The 26293-nt window shown below is 41.5% G+C and overlaps 1 protein-coding gene across 1 annotated transcript in view; it reads left to right on the top strand.

Annotated features, from left to right (window-relative positions):
* The window catches only part of LOC126249484 (dynein axonemal heavy chain 7-like), a 1193512-nt gene that overhangs the window by 470634 nt on the left and 696585 nt on the right, over positions 1-26293 (top strand). The window contains exon 25 of the mRNA XM_049951137.1: positions 13531-13705. Coding sequence (XP_049807094.1) covers positions 13531-13705 — 175 coding nt within the window. The remainder of the gene's footprint in view (positions 1-13530; positions 13706-26293) is intronic.

Here is a 26293-nt window from a genome sequence, read left to right as displayed (position 1 = left end):
AGAAGCATAGTCTGGAATTTAGTTCCTCGATGAGTTCGTTCACCACTAGATTCCACAATAGAGGAGAGAAAACTCCTCCTTGTGGGCAGCCTCTAGTGGTCTTAATTACCATCTTTTCATTCATCATGGTAACCTCTACCTTCCTTCCACTAAGCATGGCTCTAGTCCACCTACATATAGTGGTCCCCAGGTCATGCACCTCTGCTGCCCTTACCATGGAATCGAAGGTCTTGTTACCAAAGGCACCCTCGATATCCAGGAAGATGCAGAGGGCTATTTCTTGGAAGAGAAGTGCTTTTTCCACCTTCCCAACGAGTTGGTGGAGAGCTGTCTCACATGATTTACCTGGTGGTATGCGTGTTGGTTCAGTTGTAGAGGGACCCTACATAGCCTCCTCTCCCCAACGTATACATTGAACAGTTTTTCCAATGTTTTGACAATGAAGGAGGACAGACTGATTGGCCTCATATCCTAGGCCTTGGTATGATCAATTCTCCCTGGCTTTGGAATGAAGACAACCTTCACTGCCCTCCAAACACTGGGAATTATTCCTATTGCTAAGCTAACCCTAAATAGCCTGCATAGGATTCTTATAAGCTTCCCTCCTGCCTGTTGCAGGAGAGCTGGAAAAATTCCATCTGGGCTAGGTGACTCGAATGGCTGGAATGTTCCCACCGCCCACCGGATTTCGTTGAAGTTCACATACTCCTTGGCCGATTCCCAGTCCTCTCTTCGAGTGTCTGAGAACCGTTGTCTCTCTGGGGTCACATACTGGTCTGTGTTATCCGGCAGAGTATATTGAGGAAAGTGAGTTTTGAGGAGCAATTCCAGCGTCTCATGTGCTGTCTTTGTATATTCCCCATCCTCCTTCCTCAACATATCTCCTGGATTAGTTGGTACTCTAGTGAGAATCTTGTGAAGTCTGCCTTGTGCAGCAGTGCCTTCCACTTCTTCACAGAATGCCTTCCAGGATGCCTCCTTTGCTTGTCTTTTTGCAAGCTTGTAACTGACAAAGGCCTCACGATATTTAGCCCATTGTCCTTTACGTCTCGCAATATTAAACAGTCTCCATACCTGTTTTCTTTGTGTTTTCAATTTGTTATTCCACCAAGGAACACTCATATTTATGCACTTCCTGGTGATTGTGCAGTTGTCCTGATATGAGGTCACTATGGCAGAGGTAACAGCCTCTGCTACTTCCTCAAATTCTACTGGCTTCCTTATCGTGGTTTTAATTTCTGATAAGCCTAATTCAAGGTCCCTCCTATATGTCTCCCAGTCTGTTTCCCTGAGATTTCTATAAGTCGTGGTCTGTCTGCAGCACTTCCAGGCTCCGTCTTACTGCCATCACTGAGGTCTTTGAGAACCCTAAAAACAGTTTCAGGTCCTGCTCCAGCATCGTCTTCAGGGACCTCCACCACCAGGGTTCGTCTTTCTGGAGCAACCTTCTGGTTAATCACTCTCCAGTCTTCTGTCGGGACTTTGGGGTTCTGGGTCCCTATTTTCCCGAACAGAGTCTTGGGAGAGACTTCCTTAAGTATCTTGGATACCCATAATGATATCTTGGCGGTATTAAGAAGCTCTGCTGCCGTCTTGACCAGCATCTTCGCATCTACCCATGGGGATATCATCGGCACCTTGTCCTTGAGCCATTCTACTGTGTGCACCCCCTCACAGACAAAAATGAGAGCACCACGATCTAGATAGACCCTCCTGAAGTTGGGACCTGGGCCAGCGTCCCCCCCCCCCCCCAATCTTTTCAAAGAGGGCCATCTCTACTAGTTCCTCCTGCTGCGAGGTAATGGCAACCAGTGGATAACGTTCCTGGATAACTGCCATCCTAAAAACCGAGACTGCAGTACTATAGGTCTGTTTCCCTATTTCTTGCCTCGGCTTATTCTGGACTCGCTTATCCAGGGAGGAGAGAGTCTCCGATTCCTCCCTTATCCGCTTACTACCTGTCTTTGACGTTGTGGGGGTCTGCATGTCCCCTTCAACCTGAGACAGTTTTTTCCTGGGGGTCTTGGGTTCTAGTAAGGCTAATTACTCAGGGAGGTCGCCCGGTATCCCTGAGGCTCCGTTTGCGACACATCTTCCCATGTGCCACGCACCCCTGAGCACGGATCGCATCACACCTTGGGTTGGGTCAGGGAACAGGGTAGGACTAGGAGTGGATAGGGTAGAAGGGACGTTGTGGGACACTCTTAGTCTGATCCATCGGCTGAGGCCTTTCCGGCAGTAGGTCCTCTACCTTCGGCATAGCCCTCAGCTTCCCGCGGATACTCAAGCCTCTCCACCCGCACGGACAGTGCTTCGTCAAGGTGGTGTCCCCCCGGAGAGGACAGTACGTATACTCGCACCAGTAGATATTTATCGTGACGTCGGGTGGGCATCCACCCCCAACGCGTGACCAAGGCACCCTCAGTGGTTCAAAGTTGCTCTCAATACTGTTATACAAATTCTACCTCGTTTCACCCATCGACACAAACGCATTACTTTTTCTGGTCCGGACCTGCTTGCTTGCTTTCTCGCTTTTCTACACCAATCTCCAGACTCTGGGATTACAAGAACATATCTAATTTCGAATTGTTTGCTAGAATATCAAACCATTTTCGCAGTACTTCTCGATGTCAAGCGCATATCAATATCGCTTGCATAGCAATACCGCTCGCGCAATATAATTCCAAAGAAATAGACTGGAAATTATTTGAAACTTCCTGGCAGATTAAAACTGTGTGCCCGACCGAGACTCGAACTCGGGACCTTTGCCTTTCGCGGGCAAGTGCTCAACCATCTGAGCTACCGAAGCACGACTCACGCCCGGCCCTCACAGCTTTACTTCTGCCAGTATCTCGTCTCCTACCTTCCAAACTTTAAAGAAGGTCCCGAGTTCGAGTCTCGGTCTGGCACACAGTTTTAATCTGCCAGGAAGTTTCATATCAGCGCACACTCCGCTGCAGAGTGAAAATCTCATTCTGGAAATTATTTCTCTAGAAACCTGAAACTTTAGCTAGGTGAGGCGTGCTGTCAACCACTAACTAGAAACCTGTCATGTCTGCGAGGACATTTACTTGGAAACTCGATAAAAAATAGATAAAACTGATATTTCCACTCGTGAATACCTCTGTCAGTGATGTAGCAGATTCCAAATCGTCCCTATAATTTACAAGGTCCACTAAGGTGTTCCTCATGTCTAGAGAACCAGCAAATGTGTCTTCCACATGCTAGATGCACACGCCACAATCGATCTTCTCTCAACTAAATAAAGGTGCTGATTTTCTCTCGGTATTATTTTGTATCGTAAGTAATCAGTTATTGACGAAGTATTATTCTTAGTAGTATGGGATGCGTCATAGGTTCACCTTGAGCATCAGATTTATAAAGTATGTGTTTGTGTTCCGACGTATGCAAAGGAAATGACTATGTCCATTCATAAGGAAGGTACGGATTTGACGTCTAGTATTGTGATAGCAAAGGGATGAGTATGTCAAACCATAACAATGGTACTGATATTTCTATATCCTAAGCCATAGCTATCAACAGTGTGTATTTTCGTTATTCGCTCATTGTCTAATGTCGTTCAACTGAGACCTCGATAGTAACATTTCTTAGGATGATTGATTCTACCTTTGTGGGCTCGGTTTGCAGCGCCGGTAACCTGTGCGGGATGATTCACGTTTCCCTTTAACGGTAGGAGCTCTAAGAATGGAGAGGCCTGTTAGAGAGTAGGAATGTAAGTGAATTAACGTGTTGTCCACTAGGCTAAAAAAACGCAAACTAATACTTAGTATGTGTTGAATAGCTTTCGTGATCACGTGGAAATTTGAGATTGAATATGGAGGTGCGCTTGGCCTTGACCGTTATTCCCTTCCATGTAAATTGTTCGGTTGACTGCTACTGCACATTTTGCACCTTTATTTAGTTTAGAGAAGATCGATTGTGGCGTGTGCATTTAGCATGTTGATGACACGTTCACCAGATCTCTAGACATGAGAAACACTTTAGTTTTGTTCTGTTTCGTCTGTGTTCTATTCTGTTCCTCGTTTTTATTCTCTGTGGGTGTTCTTTGTCTTTGGAAAAAGGGACCGATGACCGTAGCAGTCCGGTCCCTTTGATCCCCCAAACCAACCAACCAACCAACCAAACACCTTAGTTGACATGGAAAATTATAGGGATGATTTGGAATCTACATCTACATCTACATTTATACGCCGCAAGCCACCTAACGGTGTGTGGCGGAGGGCACTTTAGGTGCCACTGTCATTACCTCCCTTTTCTGTTCCAGTCGCGTATGGTTCGCGGGAAGAACGACTGTCGGAAAGCCTCCGTGCGCGCTCTAATCTCTCTAATTTTACATTCGTGATCTCCTCGGGAGGTATAAGTAGGGGGAAGCAATATATTCGATACCTCATCCAGAAACGCACCCTCTCGAAACCTGGCGAGCAAGCTACATCGCGATGCAGAGCGCCTCTCTTGCAGAGTCTGCCACTTGAGTTTGCTAAACATCTCCGTAACGCTATCACTGTTACCAAATAACCCTGTGACGAAACGCACCGCTCTTCTTTGGATCTTCCCTATCTCCTCCGTCAACCCGATCTGGTACGGATCCCACACTGATGAGCGATTCTCAAGTATAGGTCGAACGAGTGTTTTGTAAGCCACCTCCTTTGTTGCCGGACTACATTTTCTAAGGACTCTCCCAATGAATCTCAACCTGGTACCCGCCTTACCAACAATTAATTTTATATGATCATTCCACTTCAAATCATTCCGTACGCATACTCCCAGATATTTTACAGAAGTAACTGCTACCAGTGTTTGTTCCGCTATCATATAATCATACAATAAAGGATCCTTCTTTCTATGTATTCGCAATACATTACATTTGTCTATGTTAAGGGTCAGTTGCCACTCCCTGCACCAAGTGCCTTTCTGCTGCAGATCTTCCTGCATTTCGCTACAATTTTCTAATGCTGCAACTTCTCTGTATACTACAGCATCATCCGCTAAAAGCCGCATGGAACTTCCGACACTATCTACTAGGTCATTTATATATATATATATATATATATTGTGAAAAGCAATGGTCCCATAACACTCCCCTGTGGCACGCCAGAGGTTACTTTAACGTCTGTAGACGTCTCTCCATTGATAACAACATGCTGTGTTCGTTTCCTAAAAACTCTTCAATCCAGCCACACAGCTGCTCTGATATTCCGTAGGCTCTTACTTTGTTTATCAGGCGACAGTGCGGAACCGTATCAAACGCCTTCCGGAAGTCAAGGAAAATAGCATCTACCTGGGAGCCTGTATCTAATATTTTCTGGGTCTCATGAACAAATAAAGCGAGTTGGGTCTCACACGATCGCTGTTTCCGGAATCTATGTTGACTCCTACAGAGTAGATTCTGGGTTTCCAAAAACGACATGATACGCGAGCAAAAAACATGTTCTAAAATTCTACAACAGATCGACGTCAGAGATATAGGCCTATAGTTTTCCGCATCTGCTCGACGACCCTTCTTGAAGACTGGGACTACCTGTGCTCTTTTCCAATCATTTGGAACCTTCCGTTCCTCTAGAGACTTGCGGTACATGGCTGTTAGAAGGGGGGCAAGTTCCTTCGCGTACTCTGTGTAGAATCGAATTGGTATCCCGTCAGGTCCAGTGGACTTTCCTCTGTTGAGTGATTCCAGTTGCTTTTCTATTCCTTGGACACATATTTCTATGTCAGCCATTTTTTTGTTTGTGCGAGGATTTAGAGAAGGAACTGCAGTACGGTCTTCCTCTGTGAAACAGCTTTGGAAAAAGGTGTTTAGTATTTCAGTTTTCCGCGTGTCATCCTCTGTTTCAATGCCATCATCATCCCGGAGTGTCTGGATATGCTGTTTCGAGCCACTTACTGATTTAACGTAAGACCAGAACTTCCTAGGATTTTCTGTCAAGTCGGTACATAGAATTTTACTTTCGAATCCACTGAACGCTTTACGCATAGCCCTCCTTACGCTAACTTTGACATCGTTTAGCTTCTCTTTGTCTGAGAGGTTTTGGCTGTGTTTAAACTTGGAGAGAAGCTGTCTTTGCTTTCGCAGTAGTTTCCTAACTTTGTTGTTGAACCACGGTGGGATTTTCCCGTCCCTCACAGTTTTACTCGGCATGTACCTGTCTAAAACGCATTTTACGATTGCCTTGAACTTTTTCCATAAACACTCAACATTGTCAGTGTCGGAACAGAAATTTTCGTTTTGATCTGTTAGGTAGTCTGAAATCTGCCTTCTATTACTCTTGCTAAACAGATACACCTTCCTCCCTTTTTTTATATTCCTATTTACTTCCATATTCAGGGATGCTGCAACGGCCTTATGATCACTGATTCCCTGTTCTGCACCTACAGAGTCGAAAAGTTTGGGTCTGTTTGTTATCAGTAGGTCCAAGATGTTATCTCCACGAGTCGGTTCTCTGTTTAATTGCTCGAGGTAATTTTCGGATAGTGCACTCAGTATAATGTCACTCGATGCTCTGTCCCTACCACCCGTCATAAACATCTGAGTGTCCCAGTCTATATCTGGTAAATTGAAATCTCCACTTAAGACTATAACATGCTGAGAAAATTTATGTGAAATGTATTCCAAATTTTCTCTCAGTTGTTCTGCCACTAATGCTGCTGAGTCGGGAGGTCGGTAAAAGGAGCCAATTATTAACCTAGCTCGGTTGTTGAGTGTAACCTCCATCCATAATAATTCACAGAAACTATCCACTTCTACTTCACTACAGGATAAACTACTACTAACAGCGACAAACACGCCACCACCGGTTGCATGTAATCTATCCTTTCTAAACACCGTCTGTGCCTTTGTAAAAATTTCGGCAGAATTTATCTCTGGCTTCAGCCAGCTTTTTGTACCTATAACGATTTCAGCTTCAGTGCTTTCTATCAGCGCTTGAAGTTCCGCTACTTTACCAACGCAGCTTCAACAGTTGACAATTACAATACCGATTGCTGCTTGGTCCCCGCATGTCCTGACTTTGCACCGCACCCGTTGAGGCTGTTGCCCTTTCTGTACTTGCCCAAGGCCATCTAACCTAAAAAACCGCCCAGCCCACGCCACACAACCCCTGCTACCCGTGTAGCCGCTTGTTGCGTGTAGTGGACTCCTGACCTATCCAGCGGAACCCGAAACCCCACCACCCTATGGCGCAAGTCGAGGAATCTGCAGCCCACATGGTTGCAGAACCGTCTCAGCCTCTGATTCAGACCCTCCACTCGGCTCTGTACCAAAGGTCCGCAGTCAGTCCTGTCGACGATGCTGCAGATGGTGAGCTCTGCTTTCATCCCACTAGCGAGACTGGCAGTCTTCACCAAATCAGATAGCCGCCGGAAGCCAGAGAGGATTTCCTCCGATCCATAGCGACACATATCAGTGGTGCTGACATGAGCGACCACCTGCAGATGGGTGCACCCTGTACCCTTCATGGCATCCGGAAGGACCCTTTCCACATCTGGAATGACTCCCCCCGGTATGCACACGGAGTGCACATTGGTTTTCTTCCCCTCTCTTTCTGCCATTTCCCTAAGGGGCCCCATTACGCGCCTGACGTTGGAGCTCCCAACTACCAGTAATCCCACCCTCTGCGACCGCCCGGATCTTGCAGACTGTGGGGCAACCTCTGGAACAGGACAAGCAGCCATGTCCGGCCGAAGATCAGTATCAGCCTGAGACAGAGCCTGAAACCGATTCGTCAGACAAACTGGAGAGGCCTTCCGTTCAGCCCTCCGGAATGTCTTTCGCCCCCTGCCACACCTTGAGATGACCTCCCACTCTACCACAGGTGAGGGATCAGCCTCAATGCGGGCAGTATCCCGGGCAACCACAGTCGTAGTCCGATCGGGGGATGCGTGGGACGAGCTGGCCGTCCCCGACAAACCCCCATCCGGACCCCCACAGTGATGCCCATTGGCAACAGCCTCAAGGTGTGTGACCGAAGCCAACACTGCCTGAAGCTGGGAGCGAAGGGATGCCAACTCAGCCTGCATCCGAACCCAGCAGTTGCAGTCCCTATCCATGCTAAAAACTGTTGTGCAAATAACGTCTGAACTAATCTACAGAGAGCGCAAACAAATCGACAAAATTTAAACGGTTATTAAAATACAAGATTGCCTAGTAAATGCAGTAACACTGCTACTTGCGCACTGCTGACACTGCTCGGCGGCGGAAGGAGACTACGCGATTTTACACTATTCAGGTTCTAAAACGCGATGCTACAACTCTCAAATACTATAATACGCCCGAAATTTATGAATTAAAAAATGCAAGTACCAAAAACACGCAAAGAAATCAAGAATTAAACTATGTGACAAATAAGTGAGCTAAGAGTATACGACTTGCTGCTGCAGCTGCTTATCCAACGGCGGCAGGGAGCACACGTGAATCTACTGCATCACTGACACTGGTATTCACGAGTGGAAATATAAGTTACCTCTATTTGTTTTCGAGTTTCCGAGTAAATGTCTTTGCAGACGTGACAGGTTTCTAGTTAGTCAGTGGTTTGCAGCACGCCGCACCTAGCTACCATATTATTACGAAAATTAAAGTAATAACCAAATATGTTATTGGAGGTCATTGTTTCAATTGTGGAACTGTATATTTCTGTGAAATAATAGCTGATGAATTAATGCTCGCTTTCAGTCAGCTGCTAAAATCGCACTGACATTTAGTGACATTTAGACATATTTTGAACAGAACAAATTAAACAGATTTACGATGAGGACTGTGATAACAGACTATAATTGTCAACCTCGTTTATAATTAACAAAAACAAATTAAATCTAGCTACATTGTAGGCTTTTGCGAGTAAATCAAGCAAATGAACTAGTACACTTGGTTCAAAATGGCTCTGAGCACTATGGGACTCAACTGCTGAGGTCATTAGTCCCCTAGAACTTAGAACTAGTTAAACCTAACTAACCTAAGGACATCACAAACATCCATGCCCGAGGCAGGATTCGAACCTGCGACCGTAGCGGTCTTGCGGTTCCAGACTGCAGCGCCTTTAACCGCACGGCCACTTCGGCCGGCTAACTAGTACACTTGTTACATCTGATAATATGAACAGAAAGAGAAAGGAAACTTAAGGAATAGTGGTGGTAAGAGGTGGGTGTTATTCAAACAGATTTCTGTTTGGATAACTATTTGAAGAAGTAGAGCATTCAAACAAATTTATTCGTCACTAAATTATCTGTAAATTAAATAACGAATAACATATGTGTATTTTCTATGTTTGCTTCTTGTAAAGAATTAGAATGTGTTCCTTTGGCACAGTGAAGTTCCTATTTGATAAATAACTTGTGAATGGTTTGCCTAGAAAAGTGCCTTTGTGGCTCAGTGGCTTAAATTCCAGACTACAAAACTTAGACTTAGTGTTCGTTCCCCGGCTGGCTCTATGACTTTCTCTCTTTCTTCTTTCACCTACGACAGTGACAATAATGTCAAGTCAAGTTGCGGCATACTCTGGAGTGCGTGTTGAAATGTAGATCTTCCTCTAACTGGCTTGATGAGTCTGTTCAGAGGTGAGAGGAAGTCAGGGACACACCACGATGCGCAGTAAACCGCTGCAGTGCTGAAACTATTCTTCTGTTGAGCAAAGCTTTACCTAATGTATAGCTTAACAAATGAAATATAGTAGTACTTGTAGACAGACGGCCTCAGCACTTTGGGCTATGATGCTCTAGGCAGTCGTAATTCTGAGCATCCAGTTTAGTCAGATAGCTGACAGTCAGTTATGACCAATCAACCGAGGGAGATAGACGTGGGATACGTTATGCGTTTTGTCTCATAACAAACGTACTTTACTATAATTATAAAAATTATATTTCCATCGTTTTGTATGCTTTATTGACTGCGGATTATAGCTTCATTCATGTAGATACTGGAGCATACGGAAAATTCAGTGACTCATCTATTGTTATACAATCAGTTTTACATGACAATATCGTTATTAAAAATTTATGAATATCAGAGAAAACCTCCATATCAGGAAAGGGAGTACCGATGATGTGCGTAATTGTTGGAGATGGGGCATTTGGTATATTTGAACATTTAATGCGTCTCTATGAAGGAAGAAGTTTAACAAACAATGAAAGAGCATTTAACTACCGACTGTCTCGGACCAGGCGATTTATATAGAGTGGGGCAAATAATAGTGGCCAGGACGAGTGGATACGATTGGACGTGCATGTATGCATACAACCACATACCGCTGAAGTGTCTTCTTTACAGCAGAGACAATAGCTTGAACTTAACACTCGTAAAGTTCAACAAGGTCAAGCTATGTAGATACTATTTTTTGTGAAATTTACTGTAATAAACTATTATGTACCCCAAGTATTTATGTACAGCAATATCAATAGATTCATCAAATAATAAGCTAAATGGTTGATCTTTGCAATTGTCTTTTATAACGTCAGTGAAATGCGGTGCTAACACGATTTTTATAACTGAGGTGCACTTATTTCAGTGCAGCTGAACTTTTTCGATATCTTTTCCATGACTGTGATGAATTACCTCTCCCAAATGGTCGACTATATGTATACTAGTATGCATGTCTGTGAATAATGCAAGCCTTGCTTCTTCCTTTTTCCCAATGGGCTCTGACTTAAAAAGCAATTTTGGGCTGCAAAGTTACAACCTGCAACAATTTATTTCGCCAAAGAGTGGTCAAAGATGTAAAACCAATCAATGAATGACTAATCAATTTAAAAAAAAAAAGGTTGCTTAGCTTATCAGTTTGTAGATGCTTCTTTGAGATCCCATGAGACTTCAAATCTCCATAGTGACTCCTTAAAACTGTACCAAAAAATTTGCACTTCAATATTTTAAATGTGGGTCTTGAAGCCAAGAATCCTGAAACTTTTGCGTACAATGTGGTTTTGGCGTAGTTATTGAAGTCGTGAAATAATACCATACACTGAGAAACACAATTGTATAGTGCACATCACGGTCGACGACAACCGAGCTACTTTTTCTGCTCATCTGACGTGACGCATCCAGTGTGGGCCAACAAGCGGTCAGTGGCTATTCCCAGCGACAATGAAATAAGTGACCCTGCATGTAGTCTATGGAGTGTGATGGTTCGTTTGATGTCACATAGTAATGATCAATGTTGTCTCCACAGCACAAATTAAATACACCTGAAATCAAATAAAGTAGAAATAACATATTTCGAAACATATAAATAGCTTAGCGGTTGAGAGATCGCATTTTCAGTAACCGACACAGAATTCTAATAAACCACTATGAAATCCACTGGTCACTAGAAGCAATATTTCGCCACTAAAAGGAGGGTAGAAACCACCAGTTTTAGTGGAAAATCCAATACGTTGGCAACACTGGTCCTCACTGTCAGTCTCCAGTTCCTCTGCACAATCTGAACGGATCCTACAACGCACCATTTCTTGTACACATCTTGAATAGCGTTGTCGTGGGTAATTTCCCACCAGGATACTTCACTTGGAGCATTTCTTTACATTTCTTGATGCAGCCTGTTTTTATGTAACACTCCACAACATCATTTTGCTGTTCTAATGCAGAGTGCCTCATTTATTTATTTATTTTATTTCCTGAAACAACTCAACGACACCAGGTTCTCACAACAACTGACACAAGAACACACACCTACACTCAACTTTCTGATAAAATGCGGTAGCCAACTGTCGAGACATTGATGCTACTTCGTAAGGAACTCGACTAGAGATGATTAACCGGTATGTGAGGCATACCGTTTTTATGTGGGATACTCTATACTTTAAACACATTTTCATTAACTTACTGAAATTGATTCATTTTATGCTAATTTCTAATAATATAAATATCAAATTAAAAAGGTTATAGAATTTTAATTTGTTCGTTGTTGAGCATCTATTAATATTAAGTTATAAAAATTAGATTTTTCAGGTTTTGACAGTGCCACGCAAGGGTCCTAAAAGGTTGTTATCTCTTCTTACAGGCAATTCAATGCGCGCAGCTAAAATTTTAAAAACTAAAATCCATATTTTATATCACCTCAAATTCTTTTACACTGTAAATTGGTTCTCTGCCAGTCAGCTACGCAGTTGTATTTTAGAAAACTTTCAATAACATTGATGGCAAAGAGAATGGTTGTTCATTAAAAAATTTGAGGGCATTGACTTTGTGTTAACTTCCAGTTATTGTTATTCCATTGTATGAGATGTCAACAGTTGTGAAAGTTCTGGTTTTGTTCTGATTAGTAGCTCTGTAGGATTTGTTAGCCATCCATTTTGAATACTGAGACAACATTTCATATACTCAGCAAGTCAGGAAAACTTGATATTTTAAAAAATTATTCAAAACTGGAATTTAATATTCTACATATCTAATTAATTGTTCTTTTAACAATGTAATTTGATATTAAGTACCAGATAATAATCATGAACTTAAAGCATATCACTATGTTTTTTACGGTCAGGAGGTGTAACAATATCCCAGTAAAATACAGGCTCTGTTGACAACTGAGCAGCAAGCAGAATCCTCATTGATATGTCTACTTAGCACCTGATTATAATTATGAGCTTAAAGCATATCACTATGTTTTTTTAAAACCAGGAGGTATAATAATATCCCAGTAAAATACAGGCTCTGCTGACAACTGAGCAGCAAGCAGAATCCTCATTGATATGTCTGCTTCTTCAACATTGTTTCAACAGTCTGTGGTTCACGTGAAAATGTAATGATTAATTATCCTGGATCAAACAGAATGTTATGTACTGAGATGGACGAGTTTATATTTTCTCACAGCGTCCATTGCAGCTTTACGCATATTCCAAGCGCCTTCTACGTAGTTGGCGTACTTTAATGACTTTGTTAACATTCTGCAGTTGAAGTGACAATGGAAGTATTAATGATCCTGGATGAAACAGAATTTGATGTGGCAATGTAGACGAATTTATCTTTTCTCACAACTTCCAATGCAGCTTTACACATATTCCAAGTGCCTTCTATCTCTTTAGCATGTAGACATACAGGTTTATAAACCTTTTCACTTCTACATAAAATTATAGACTACCTTTCCCTGCCCAATCTTTAATTATGAACACTTTTATATAATTAGTAGAACCAGAGCAGGTTTTCTATAATTTGTGCCAGTTCATCTGAATATCAGTATTCTTTTTAATTGTCAGTTTTTCTGTAGGAGCTAGTTTTATTTTGTGATGAACAAGAGATGTTGACTCATTAATTTTTCTTAATCATCAAAACCATTTTTAAATCTAACCCTTGCAACTGGACACTTTTATGCAAAATGTGAAGTTAAACTCTAATCTTCCTTCTTGCTTTTCACATACAAAAATTAGTTTGGTTATAATAGTGTATTATTCTCCTCCTGCTGAACTATTACCAACGCAAAACTACGTAAGTTTGATCTGTAAGTGTTATCAGCTAATTATGTTATTCATGAGATATTTCAAAATTTATATTTTTTAGTTAGTTTAAATCATTCCAGTTAATTTGTATTTCAGGTCGCTATATGTAATGGAGCTTCACATGCGTAATGGGGTACCCATGCTCCTGGTTGGCCATTCTGGAACAGGAAAGAGTTTATATTATCAAAATCTGCTAAACCGATTATCGCAAGACAAGTACACCCCAGCATCTGTTATATTTACGTCACAAATAACAGCAAATGATGTGCAGGTATGAAAATCTTAAGTAGACTCTTAGTAATTACTATTTATTCACATTTCCTGCCGCAACATGAAGTGATAAGTTCCCATCACAATATGAATGGAAACAAATATCTTTAAGAGAAGTACTTAAATTGAAAAGGAAAACCTTTCTGATGTAGTACTGCATTTTCTGCAGCAACAAGAACTGGTATGTTCTCATCACGATATGAATGAAAACAAATTTTAAAATCATTATTTAAATTAGTAAGGAATACTTTTCTACTTTCTATTGTATTGTATTTATGATTGCTGAAAGTCCTGAGAAAGGGATAATGAATAACGATATAACCATAAATAGCACTAGGAAATTACCAGGCAGGAACAGTATTACCAAAACCTACAGAATAAAATCAAACAACAGAATCTATCAGGGCTAAACGATATGTCGATGACAGTAGTTGTTTTCTTTGATTTAATAAAAGCATTGATTGTGTGACCCATGCAATACTTTTGAATAAGTTCTCTTCATATTTGGAGAGTGTTAAGAAGAAAGTTATCCTTCAGTGTCAGCAAACAAGGGAAGGGGTTTGAATATGACTGGGGCCATGTAAAGTGGTAGATGCCACACAGTTCTGTTCTTGGCCTGTTGCTTTTCTCGATAATCTGCCACTAAACTTGATAAATGACTCAAAAATTTTCTCTTTACTAATGACACAAATAATACTGTAAAAGACTTGGACAGTAACATAAATGATGTAACTAATAGGATAGTCGCTGATATCAGCACGTGGCATACAGAGAACAGATTAATGCTTAACTTCAACAAAATGCAATGCATGTAGTTTCTGAGATTTAACTCCTGTAAAAGTGAAATATTTTTGGAGAAAAGTGGTCTAACAGTCATTTAAGTCGCCCATGTTGATTTCTTATAGCTGATGTTAGGTGGAATGGTTTCTATGAACTATCACATTCAAAATCGAGTGCAACCTGAATGCTGATATCTTCACTATAAGAACGACCTCCACTATCTCTGACGCTGAAGCACAAAGGTTTGTTTACTTCGCTCACTATTTCTCAGTTATCTCATATAGTTTTACATTTTGGGACAAGAATGTCCACTGACCAAGAATATGCTTAACTCAACAAAGGGTGGTCAGACTGACCTGCGGTGCCATTTTTTTAACTTCCTGTAAGCTGTTGCTCGGGTATCTCGGAATTTTAACTCTGACATAACAGCACATTTATTCCATCATGGGATTTGTTATTGACTGTATTGTCTCCTTCAGAAGAAGCTACAACGTTAATTTAGTGAACACCAGACAGATATATGATATGCACTTGGATAGTGCTTCCAGTATAACTGATAAATTGAGTTAGAAACCCCAAGTATTCAATCCAAGGTGAAAGATTTCCTTGTAATACACTCCTTTTATTCTGTAAAGGCGTTCCTCGTAGTAGTTGAGAAATTTCCACTGTAATGTGATGTATTATTTATTCATATACGCCTCACCATTTATTTTATGTTAATTCTTTAATTCTTTTATTTATCAATTTTAAATGAGAGTTTTGTAAACTGTGTACTGATTTTTACTATAACCAAGTAGCTCTGGGTCACATGGCACCATGGAACGTGATAGATAAATAAAAATAAAATGAAAAATGGTTATTATTGCAAGACATAAAATTTCCAAACAGCTAGAAAATCATGATTGTTCATACACGTTTGTAGTAGGATTGTTTACATACACAGGTTGGAAAGAGCCGAAAAACAGTGAATTAGGTTACAAATGATTCTAATGTAAGATTCTTGAATCATAACCTGCCATAAATACGAAATATAAATGAAATTCTATGATGCAAAACAGTTATTAGAAACATTTGTAACCTAATTCACTGTTTCTTGGCTCTTTCCAACTTGTGTATGTGAACAATCCTGCTACATACGTATAAGAACAATCAAGATTTTCTAGCTGTTTGGAAATTTAACACAGGAAGCTGAGTATAGTGATGTGTACAATGAGGCAGATATAAATTCTAATTAGATATTTGAAATCTGTCTTTACAACTACTAAAAAATGTGTAGGCCCTCTGCAGGCGGGAGTTGGAATCGATACTGTTCAAAAATCACGAGAGTGCGTCTGATCACGGCTTAAAAAAATATAGTATTGTTTGCCACTTATGATAGGAATCAACCTATGGCGGCCAACATTTTTGATGCCTCCTCTCGAACCAGAAAAAACCGAACGTGCCGCAGTAGCTATAGATGCATCGCCTTAACAAGCCGTGTAGAAAGTAACTTGAGCTAATGGTTAACTGCCGCATGGTCTGGATACTGGAGACCAAGCAGTTCCCTACCCACTGTCAGATGTGAGTTCAGAGGTATCGATGGAGGTGGCGATACAGCGGGCTTTCGTATGTCGAAAGCTTTACTCAGGGATATTTTTGGATGTACATGTTGTGTACAGCGCTACCAGGAGGCACAATATCCTAAGATAGCCCCATCAGTGGGTCTTCGGCCTCCATTTCCCCATATTCATTTGGTACTCCTTATTACGACCGTTTCTTTTTCTTTTTTTTTATTACCGTCTTTGACTATCCATGAAAAGTATAGTGTCCACAGTGAGGGATCCTGTACAGTTCCCCCTCATTTACGAACGATTTTTCTATCTTTTGTTCCTCCTCCAACCCTGCAAAAGCAATTCGTCCATTATAATTTACAGTTAAGAGGCTGAGGGAGTGGGCTGCAAGGAGAGATTCTAAATATTCTACAGATGGATTTGTGTGTGTTGATTTTAACCATTTTCACCTTTTTTCAATTTACTTGGTTTCCAAATGAGAGACATTATTCTATTCTTTAAAGCTGCAGTGAACTTTATTCAGAACTGCAGTGGTTTCTGTACCTAAGAAAACTGAAGGCAAGAATCCTCAAAATGCTGAACACCTAAACCGCAGATCTGGGGAAGCAGACAGGGATTTCGTGAGATCCTGACAGTAGTAGGTGTGTGGGCATTCAAGTTTAGTCTGCATTGTAGCCCAACTCCTTGCCCTCTGCAGTCCTCCCTCCCCTATGACATCATAGATGATGTTGCGCATTGTTACAGATTTCTTCCATTCCCTACATCCCTGGCATAGGCTGTAGGGAAATTCAAAATATGACCAGAAATCCAAAACTGCCCACTAGTGCCCACTCCTATGACAGCACTTTGGAAGTAGCGCAGTTAATTTAAGTGTAAAATGGCTAGAAACTCATAAAATCTAAGGCGATGCATCATCCTACTGTAGAGAAATTCTTAAAATGTGGAAAAGAAGTGCAGCCCGGTGATGTCATGATCCGACATAGAGGACTTGGGAATAAGGGTGCAGCCACATGATGTCATAACAAAAGGTGGAGGGCTTTTGAAATAACAATGCAGCCTTATGATGTCACAATCCAAGATGGAGGACGTTGGAATACAGGCACAGCTCTATGATGCCAGAATCCAAGATGGATGATCTGGGAATAAGGGTGCAGGCCTATGACTTCAAAATCTATTGTGGTTGACCTGAGGCATATGGCAACAGCTTACAAGGTGGTCATTTCACCTGTCCTCAGCACTGTGACCTGAGAAAGTTGGGCACACAATTTGAAATTTTTTTTGAAATTTTATTCCAGCTGCTGTCAGGCTGTAGAACTCGCGTGGCCCAAGGTGCCACTGGGCAATGATATTGAAATTACATCAAACATACTGGCCAGACAGTTTGGTGACACCACCCACAGGCAAAGTACATAGAACAGCTAACACTGCAACACATTGTCACAAAGGGTGAGGTAATACCTTGTAATGCAGAGCACTTTCATGCTGACAAAACTTCACATGTTGCCAGTATGACTGTGCCTAGCAACCCGTGCTCGATGCACAGCCGTGGACAAGCCTGGCATAGCTGACTGGGCAAGTAATGTGGAACAAATCCACTCGTCCCCCAATAAGACTACATCAGAAGCAATGTGTGTGTATGTGTGTGTGTGTGTGTGTGTGTGGGTGGGTGTGTGTGTGTGTGTGTTGGTGCTTATCGGCGCTCAACACCGATTTTATCAACACACATTAAAAGAAATGAATGTGGAGAAAATAAGTATAATGGGGTCATACATGCAAAGACAGCGGGAAAAGACTAAAGATGATATACAAGAGACTAAAACATAAGTAAAACAAGAAAGGAACTAAAAGAACGCCGCAGGAAATTGTCATTGGCTGGCCACTTACGTAAAATATGGGCGAGCCAGTCATGCTGTGAACAAATTGAAACCCTCTCCCTAAAATCTTAGTAAAAACATTGGACAATTCATAAAACTTTAACACTCTAACCACGTTCGGTTGATTATTACCTAAAAGAGATGGCAGATACGCCGGAAAGTCAGCCACGGCCCGCTGGTCAGAAAAAAAACTCAGTCCAATAAAACGTGGCGCACAGTGACCTGTATGCCACAAGCACCACACATTTTAGCGTCCTCTCGCCGGAGCAAGAAGCCATGCTCTTAGGGCTGCACCCTATGCAAAGACGAGTGAGGATAACCTCATCCTGTCTACGTGGTTGGAAGGAAGTACGCCACACCTGCGTTGTGGACTTCACTAAACGAAACTTATTGTCGGTCACTTCCAGCCACTTATCCTCCAACCGACGCAAGACGCTTGAGCTCAACAGCGAGATGATTGCATGCAGGGGGATGGCACACTGAAATACATCAGAAGTGTTGCTATAAATGTATGCTATGGAGCTTGGAGGCTCAGGGTACTCAGTAGTGCCGCCATTCCATCCACATCTCGAACCAGACAGAATAATGTTGAGTTTCAGAGAAACCGTGACTATCACTTCGGTGATAAAGATCTGCTGGCTGCCTGTCTGCTGAGAAACATGTCAAGTACCAGGCTGAGGTACTCCACACCTGTAGCATAGTAGGTGCTAAACTCAGGAACTTCAACAATGCAAGTAGCTGGTATGTGCCAGTCTCAGCCCTCTAATGGAGTCTAAGCAGTCTACAACTTACCCTAGGGATTGTGCTCCCTCACGGCCTCTTAACCACTTGCATGTCATTGGTCGATGTCTTGGCCGACCTCTTGTGGGTGACCACCCAAGTGCATGACAAGGGGACCATGGGTGAGTGCATGGGTTCACAGCCAGACAAACTCTGGGGGCCCTGAGCAGGCCACCCCCATTTCTTCGCCTGCTTGCCGGCCACACAGCTCCATGGCAGCAGCTGTCTATGACCTAGGCCAATGGACGCCACAGGCGCCATCGACATCAGCAAATTCTGCAACTAGCTGTGCCTACATGTGCACTGGGTGGCCTAGAGGACAGCCATCGCACTATAGATTGCCATTGGATATAAACACTTGTTGCCGGCCGCGGTGGTCTAGCGGTTCTAGGCACTCAGTCTGGAACCGCGCGACTGCTACGGTCGCAGGTTCGAATCCTGCCTCGGGCATGGATGTGTGTGATGTCCTTAGGTTAGTTAGGTTTAAGTAGTTCTAAGTTCTAGGGGACTGATGACCACAGATGTTAAGTCCCATAGTGCTCAGAGCCATTTTTTTAAACACTTGTTAATACTATTACTGTTTCACTGCATGCCCCAGCGTAAATTGGCACTCTTTCCCGCCATTTCTCTCACGCATCCTGACGCATAGCGGAGCTGAATAGGCTGGGTCACAACCCTTGGTGTCAGTAAGTGGTCATTATACACTGATAAGCAAAAGCAATATGACCGCTGCCCACCACGACGTTGGATGCCGCCTGGTGACGCTGCGGGCACGTGATGCGGTAAAAAATGTATGCAGGTCGAGCAGACACGGATGAGTGATCGCACTGGCGAATATAAGGGCTGAGAATGGGAAAATCCATTAAGATAAACCACTCTGACGAACGGCAGATATTACTACGCAGAGCCTGTGAACGAGTGTCTCGGAAACGGCGGTGCTGGTGGAATGCGTGGTTTTTATGAGCAATAAAAAAGGCGGAAATGATGTTTATGTTGATCTCTATTCCAATTTTCTGTTCAGGTTCCGGAACTCTCGGAACCGGGGTGATGCAAAACTTTTTTTGATGTGTGTATATAACTTGACAAATGTGTTTCACAGGATGGGGTCTTTTCTATGAAAAATCCATCTTACTTTTTGTGTTAATAGCTGCCACCCATAACACACGTTTATTTCTCATGTTGCATTTTATAAGCATACAACATAATCGTATGTTGCGTAGGTCTTACTCACAAGAGGATGACTGCGCTTTTATGAAGGGTTTTTTCTTATATTCTTGCAGAATGTGTCTGCGAGCTATTTTATATGTTAAAGTTATGAGAATTTTGAATTTCCCATCATTTTCTGAATTTAGGTTAACGTATATGAGTGCTTCTTCCCTTTACAAATTTACTCGCCATTTAACTTAGGTAACATTGCCTGTAAGTGCAGTGCCATCATAAAACAACATACTAACGTTGGGAGTCGGCACAATTATCCTGCACTTCGCATGAGGCAGCCAAATCAACAGTACACATCCTACAATGCCTCTGCGCAGTTCTCTCTGGCGTGATGCAGTCGCTGGTGGCCATGACAGCGGTAGAGCAGTGTGACCCTCCTGTGGCAGCAGCAGTGCAGGCGAGTTGATAGCACTTGGAATGATACAAGACCTGTTGGTAGCGGTAGAACAGTGCCCTCAACAGCGGCGAACTTTGAAATCATCGTGTTCAGATATTGTGGCTGATGCTATCTCAGAAAAAGCAAGGTGGAACTACAGCCAACAGACACCACAGCAGAACCGTGTAAGGCCTGTATACGATCATAGGGAACATGAACAAAGCTAGATAGTTCTACAGTCACATGGCCCTGTAACAGAATGGGTGAAGGGAGTTGGTCACAATCATACTCACGTAAACAGAGAAGGATCAGTGAAGTATAAGAGTTATGCTATGATCTATCGCCATGCTGTCTGGAGGCAGTGAAATATTGCTGGGAGCCACAGTGTGGCCGATCTCTTATGGAATATAGATAGAAACTAGATACATTTCGATAGTACTAAATTATATGTGTATATGTGTGTCCATATCAGGCCTACAATACACATAAATAGTGATCATATATAATCATGGCCACAAATATTAGTGTTATTATTAGAAGTAGCAAAATAATTTCCATTAGCAGTAGCATTTCCTTAAAAAAATTCAAAAAAATAAAAAGAGTCTAGGTCAAGGTGGTAGTATTACTGAGTGTTACTGGTTCTTTTTTAGTTGTAATATTGTAATACTTATATTGTTTGTTATTGTAACAGTAGTATATGGTGTTGTAACAGTAGTAATAGTAGCAGGTACAATGATAACTGTAAATTAATATAGATAATTTGAAGTAATGGAAACCTAAGCTCTCCTTCTATTACAGTAAGGGAAGACTCAATTGAGGGTGGATAGTGATTGCAGTGGGGCGGGTTATAAAAGTTTGCTCGTTCGTCGTACTGTTCACTGTCAATAGTTCCGCCTATCTCAGTACGGCGGCAAATCACCAGCCCGTTCCTATGCTTACGTATGTACTGCGATGACGGCGTAAAAGCAGCGTTGAAGAAAACGCCATCGATACTTACGTTGCAAAGTCTGCGTGATCTCTGGTAACAAGCTATCCTGTAAATTCTTATAATACTTTTCGGGCGGAAAGTCGTTGCTTCGTTCTCTCAGTAAAGTATCAAAATTCTGAAACGAATCTTTTATTCCATTTCAGTTCAAAAAAAAAGAAAAATACTTGCCATCAGCCCATATGTAATTAGTGAACAACATCACCGTCCTCAGTTCACAGTTTATGCAACCCAGGACACACGCAAGGCAGCCAGAAATGTACTTAAGTCCATGTACTTAAGTCCAACCCAAAGAATTACCGATTTCACAGTCAATACTCCGCTACTACATCTGAGTTTTACATTCAGTACTTTTCAGTGGATTTCTATTAAAGAAATTGCTCGACAAAAAATTCCATATACGGATACGAAATATGCCACGCGGAATTTTACAAAGGCCGAAAGTTCACACGCGTTTATCTTTCCAACAAAATAATTCTAGAACTTCCAAACTCCACAAAACTGTCCGTAAATGCAACTGCTTCTACGGCAACACAGTCTGGACGCAGAATTCCAATAACTTCTTCATTTTACACATTATGCAGACGGACATGTTCAACATGACCTGCCTGTTCAATAGCTACTAGTGGTGGGCAGGAAATCGCGTATCTGTTAGAAATCACAGTGACTGCGAAGTCACAGATGTCACAGTAGCAACTTTACAGAATCTAACTGCGATTTCAGTCACAGTTAGCACTCGCAAGTAGTATTTCACATTCAAAGACGTGAGCCATCTATTGGTCGAATTTAGCACTGCTTCCTGCGATTTCAGTGACAAGTCGCAACTAAGAGTCGCAAGTAGCAACTAAAAAGCGCGGTTAACAGTGGCATCTGTTGGTCAAAGTTCGTACTACGTCCATCTCTGCGGTACGCTATGGAGTCCAACTGCGATTTTCGTGACAAGTCGCAACTAAGAGTCGCAAGTAGCAACTAAAAAGCGCAGTTAACAGTGCCATCTGTTGGCCAAAGTTCGTACTACGTCCATCTCTGCGATACGGTATCGAGTCTAACTGCGATTTCCGTGACAAGTCGCAACCAAGAGTCGCAAGTAGCAACTAGAAAGCGCGGTTAACAGTGCCATCTGTGGGTCAAAGTTCGTACTACGCCCATCTCTGCGATACACTATTGAGTCCAACTGCGATTTCCGTGATAAGTCGCAACTAAGAGTCGCAAGTAGCAACTAAAAAGCGCAGTTAGCACTGCCATCTGTTGAGCAAAGTTCATACTACGCTATTCGCTACCGAGTCAAACTGCGATTTCTGTGACAAATCGCAACTAAGAGTCGCAAGTAGCAACTAAAAAGCGCAGTTAACATACTTTTCCTAGTGTCATCTGTTGACCGACGTACGTACTTCATTATGAGAGCCTTGTGCCTCACGAGATCGATGTGCTGTGTGTGCATATGAAGGGCTTATTTCAATAGTGGTACAAGTCCATTTTTGTTCATTTTGAGATACAGAGTCGTAAAGTTAAATGAGCGCTGAAAAATCTGCAGTTGAGATACCAGAAATATTCAAGCATATGGCTTCTTGCTAGAGATGAACCTTTATTTATGTTTGTTTGGATCACTAATTTCAGAAGCATTATAGACAGAAAAGTGGAGGTAATGGACTTGTACCACTATTGAAATAAGCCCTTCATATTATATGACGACATGCACATTCGGCATCAGTTATGGTTGGTCAAATACTGCTGTGACTCAATGTATTATATTAATAAGAAGCAACATTGCCTTTTTCTCCTGAAAATATCAAGTAACGTAACAAATGTGTTTGATTCTGCTTCCAATATGACAGTTTTGGTTAATACGCCACATGCCTACAGGACTTTGCAATGTTAACACAGAGGAACTCAGACATCTGTATAAGTGTAGTGAAATGAAAACAGTATTATTGGGTCATATGAATGCCTCACTTTTGTTCAGACACAGTTCAAGACTCGGGATAAAAGTTTTACACCTGGTGTTCTACATGGCAACTTCACACACAAGAACTTTTTGCCGACACTTCTACCACCTACATAAGTAAGCTTTTCCTGTGATACTTTCAAGTAATGCACTTAACCTATTCCTGATTTAAATGGAAGATCTGTACTTCCCACTTTCATATCAACAGCCTCAAAATGCATATTGTAGACTTTGAGATATGTTACAGGTCAGTGTCACACCCAAGACTGTGGACACGGGGAGGGGGGGGGGGGCGGCATGTCACTCTCCAACTAGTGTTTACCAGTAAATAAGTGGCGGAAAATTACGGGTGGGACGGCTTAAACATGTGGAAAATGAGATTTTCATTATTCACTCACTGTATTTAACATTTATTATTCCTTTAAAATCGCACAACAACTTCAATAAAACACAGTTTAATCACTCATCTGCACACTTATTTCACAATTATGTCACTTTTAAACTGCAAAATCTTCTAAGAGCTGTCTTGAATCTTCACGAGTCTCTCTCAACAGCCTTGATGTGGATAGATACGTACAGCAACCAGTAATCAGAGTCAGAACTGTGTCTGCAAAATCACAAGGATTATTAAACAATTTTTGCTGTCACTAATTACAAGTAATATAATTGACAGAGTAGATTGCTAAAATTTGCTCTAATGAAAGCCACTCAATGGGGTATATTTCACATTTGCAAGAACGATCTCACTGAAGTAATTAAGTCCATCGAAACACTTAGAAACTAACCTCTCATCTGACGAAAACGGTCTAAAGATGCAGTGGCAATTTCTCCAGATCTGTTGACAATGATATTTTGAGTTATCACTTTACTGAGTGACTAAAATGTAGTTCGCATACCTGTGAACATAACAATTTGGTAGAATTCATTTTATAAACACGAACTATTACGCTACTGTATGGCTACTTACATATTAATTACACTATTAATATTTTCACAGTTGTTTCTTCAATACAAGATTAAAGCCAACGGAAGAACAAACGTAAAACATACTTACCAATGACAGATTTGTTGAGATGCAATTTTCAGTGTGGACAGATGTAACTTTTTCACAAGTCGCAGAAATCGCAGGAGTCACAGAAATCGCAGATGTAGCAGAAGTCGCAGAAATCGCAGAAGTAGCAGAAATCACAGAAGTCGCAGAAGTAGCAGAAGTCGCAGAAATCGCAGAAGTAGCAGAAATCACAGAGGTCGCAGAAGTAGCAGAAGTCGCAGAAATCGCGGAAGTAGCAGAAATAGCAGTGGCGGAGGGATACACGACCTAGGTTCCTTAACTGCGACTCTTAACTGCGACAAATCACAGTTAAGAATAACAGATACTGAAAAGTAGCATTCACAGAAATCACTGATATCGGAAAATCGCAGTTTAGCCCATCACTAATAGCTACCCAGCGACTTCTCCTTGCTGCTCTTTCACAGCCTATAACTACCTTGCAGTGTGCGGGAACTGCTAAACTCTGATTGGTTGATGAAAATGACCAGCCAATCAGAACATTCGTTCGAGATCATTCTCGCGCCAAAACTGTCCTACGCCAATCACTACTCCCAGCTGCATTCACGTCATTTCAATATGCAATTATTAATATAATGTTTAACAAAAGCAAACGAAAGGAAAACTAATCGTGGAATTTATTTAGAAGACTATTACCCTGCTAACGGATATTCTGGCTGCCTTCTTACAAAAGCAAGTACTCGCAGACATACGTCATCAGCAACAAGGGGAAAACACAACTTTCCCACTACACAGTTACGTAATGTGATACATTATACAATATTGAATTTCCACGTGTGTCCCACTTACACACTCTCACTCATTCTCATTCATTCTAAAACAACAAAACAAATAGATATTAACTAAATAATAATCTTTTCTGGATTTTATATTACGAAAATGAAAAGAAGGTAAGGTTTTTAATATGAAAATCCAAATAAATTGACCTGACATTTTGTGAACTCCAGGAATGATTTCAAATGATACTACAGTAAAAGACAAACTGTTATTATTCCTAACTGAGTTTTTTAGTCTAAGTGTCGGTTTGGGGTGTTTTAGGTAATTTCCTCAAACTCCGAAACTATGACAGATAAAAGGCTGAAATTTTTATACCATATTCTCTTGAATAACAAAAGGCAGTGTATCGACTTTAAACAATATTAAATAATATTTAATACAGTTTATTTAGAGACTTAAGGGTTTGAATATTCAGTCGCTCGAAGTGACAAAGATACCGCTTCCCACGGCTAGCATAGCGACAGGTGCGAATGAGTCATTGCTAAGACACAACCGGCTGTCTCCTTCATAGTCGATGGCTCCAATGCTATGGGCTGTTCTGCAAAGTAGCTTACTGCAATAAAGTTACCGCAAATTGACTCGCGACGTTACAAGATGACACAATAAAATGATACTTAGCCACTTAAGTCTTAGAGCGATAGTAGCAGAAATAAATAAATGCAAGAAAAGTAGTGGACTGTGTAAACATAATTCATGTTCAGAACAGAAAATAAATATATAGAAAAATAAGTAGATTATCATGAACATTCACTCACATGTAATTCTATACATAATGGACCAATTTTGTAATCAAGAAAGTGGATTACTATGAATAAATAAGTAAAAAAAAAAGAAATAATCGTCCAGAGACTGCAGAGCAGACTCTCCTAGTGTGGCATTTATTTAAATAAAAAACTAATTGTTTCTATCATATTCCTACCACACAGCTTAAATGAGTTGGCAACTGGGGTGGAGCGGGATTGTTGAAGCATAGCACAAATACGGTGGGCATTTGCTGTTGGTGTGATGATGGAAGTTGTTTGAACTTAAGACAACTGATATTTAATGTAGGATAATTAACGTCATAGGAATGGGGAAAACCAATGATTTTTTAATTCCCTGGATTAAACTTACGACCAGATTCTATACTTAGCAAAAGAGACCCAGCAACATTGCAGGCTGTGCCCGTATCACTCACATCCACCACACTCGATTCGGATGACACAGTCACAAGTTTAGATCCCTACTCGTTGCCT

Source organism: Schistocerca nitens, chromosome 3 (assembly GCF_023898315.1).
Source record: "Schistocerca nitens isolate TAMUIC-IGC-003100 chromosome 3, iqSchNite1.1, whole genome shotgun sequence".
Taxonomy (NCBI): domain Eukaryota; kingdom Metazoa; phylum Arthropoda; class Insecta; order Orthoptera; family Acrididae; genus Schistocerca; species Schistocerca nitens.
This window is presented reverse-complemented; position numbering and strand designations above follow the sequence as displayed.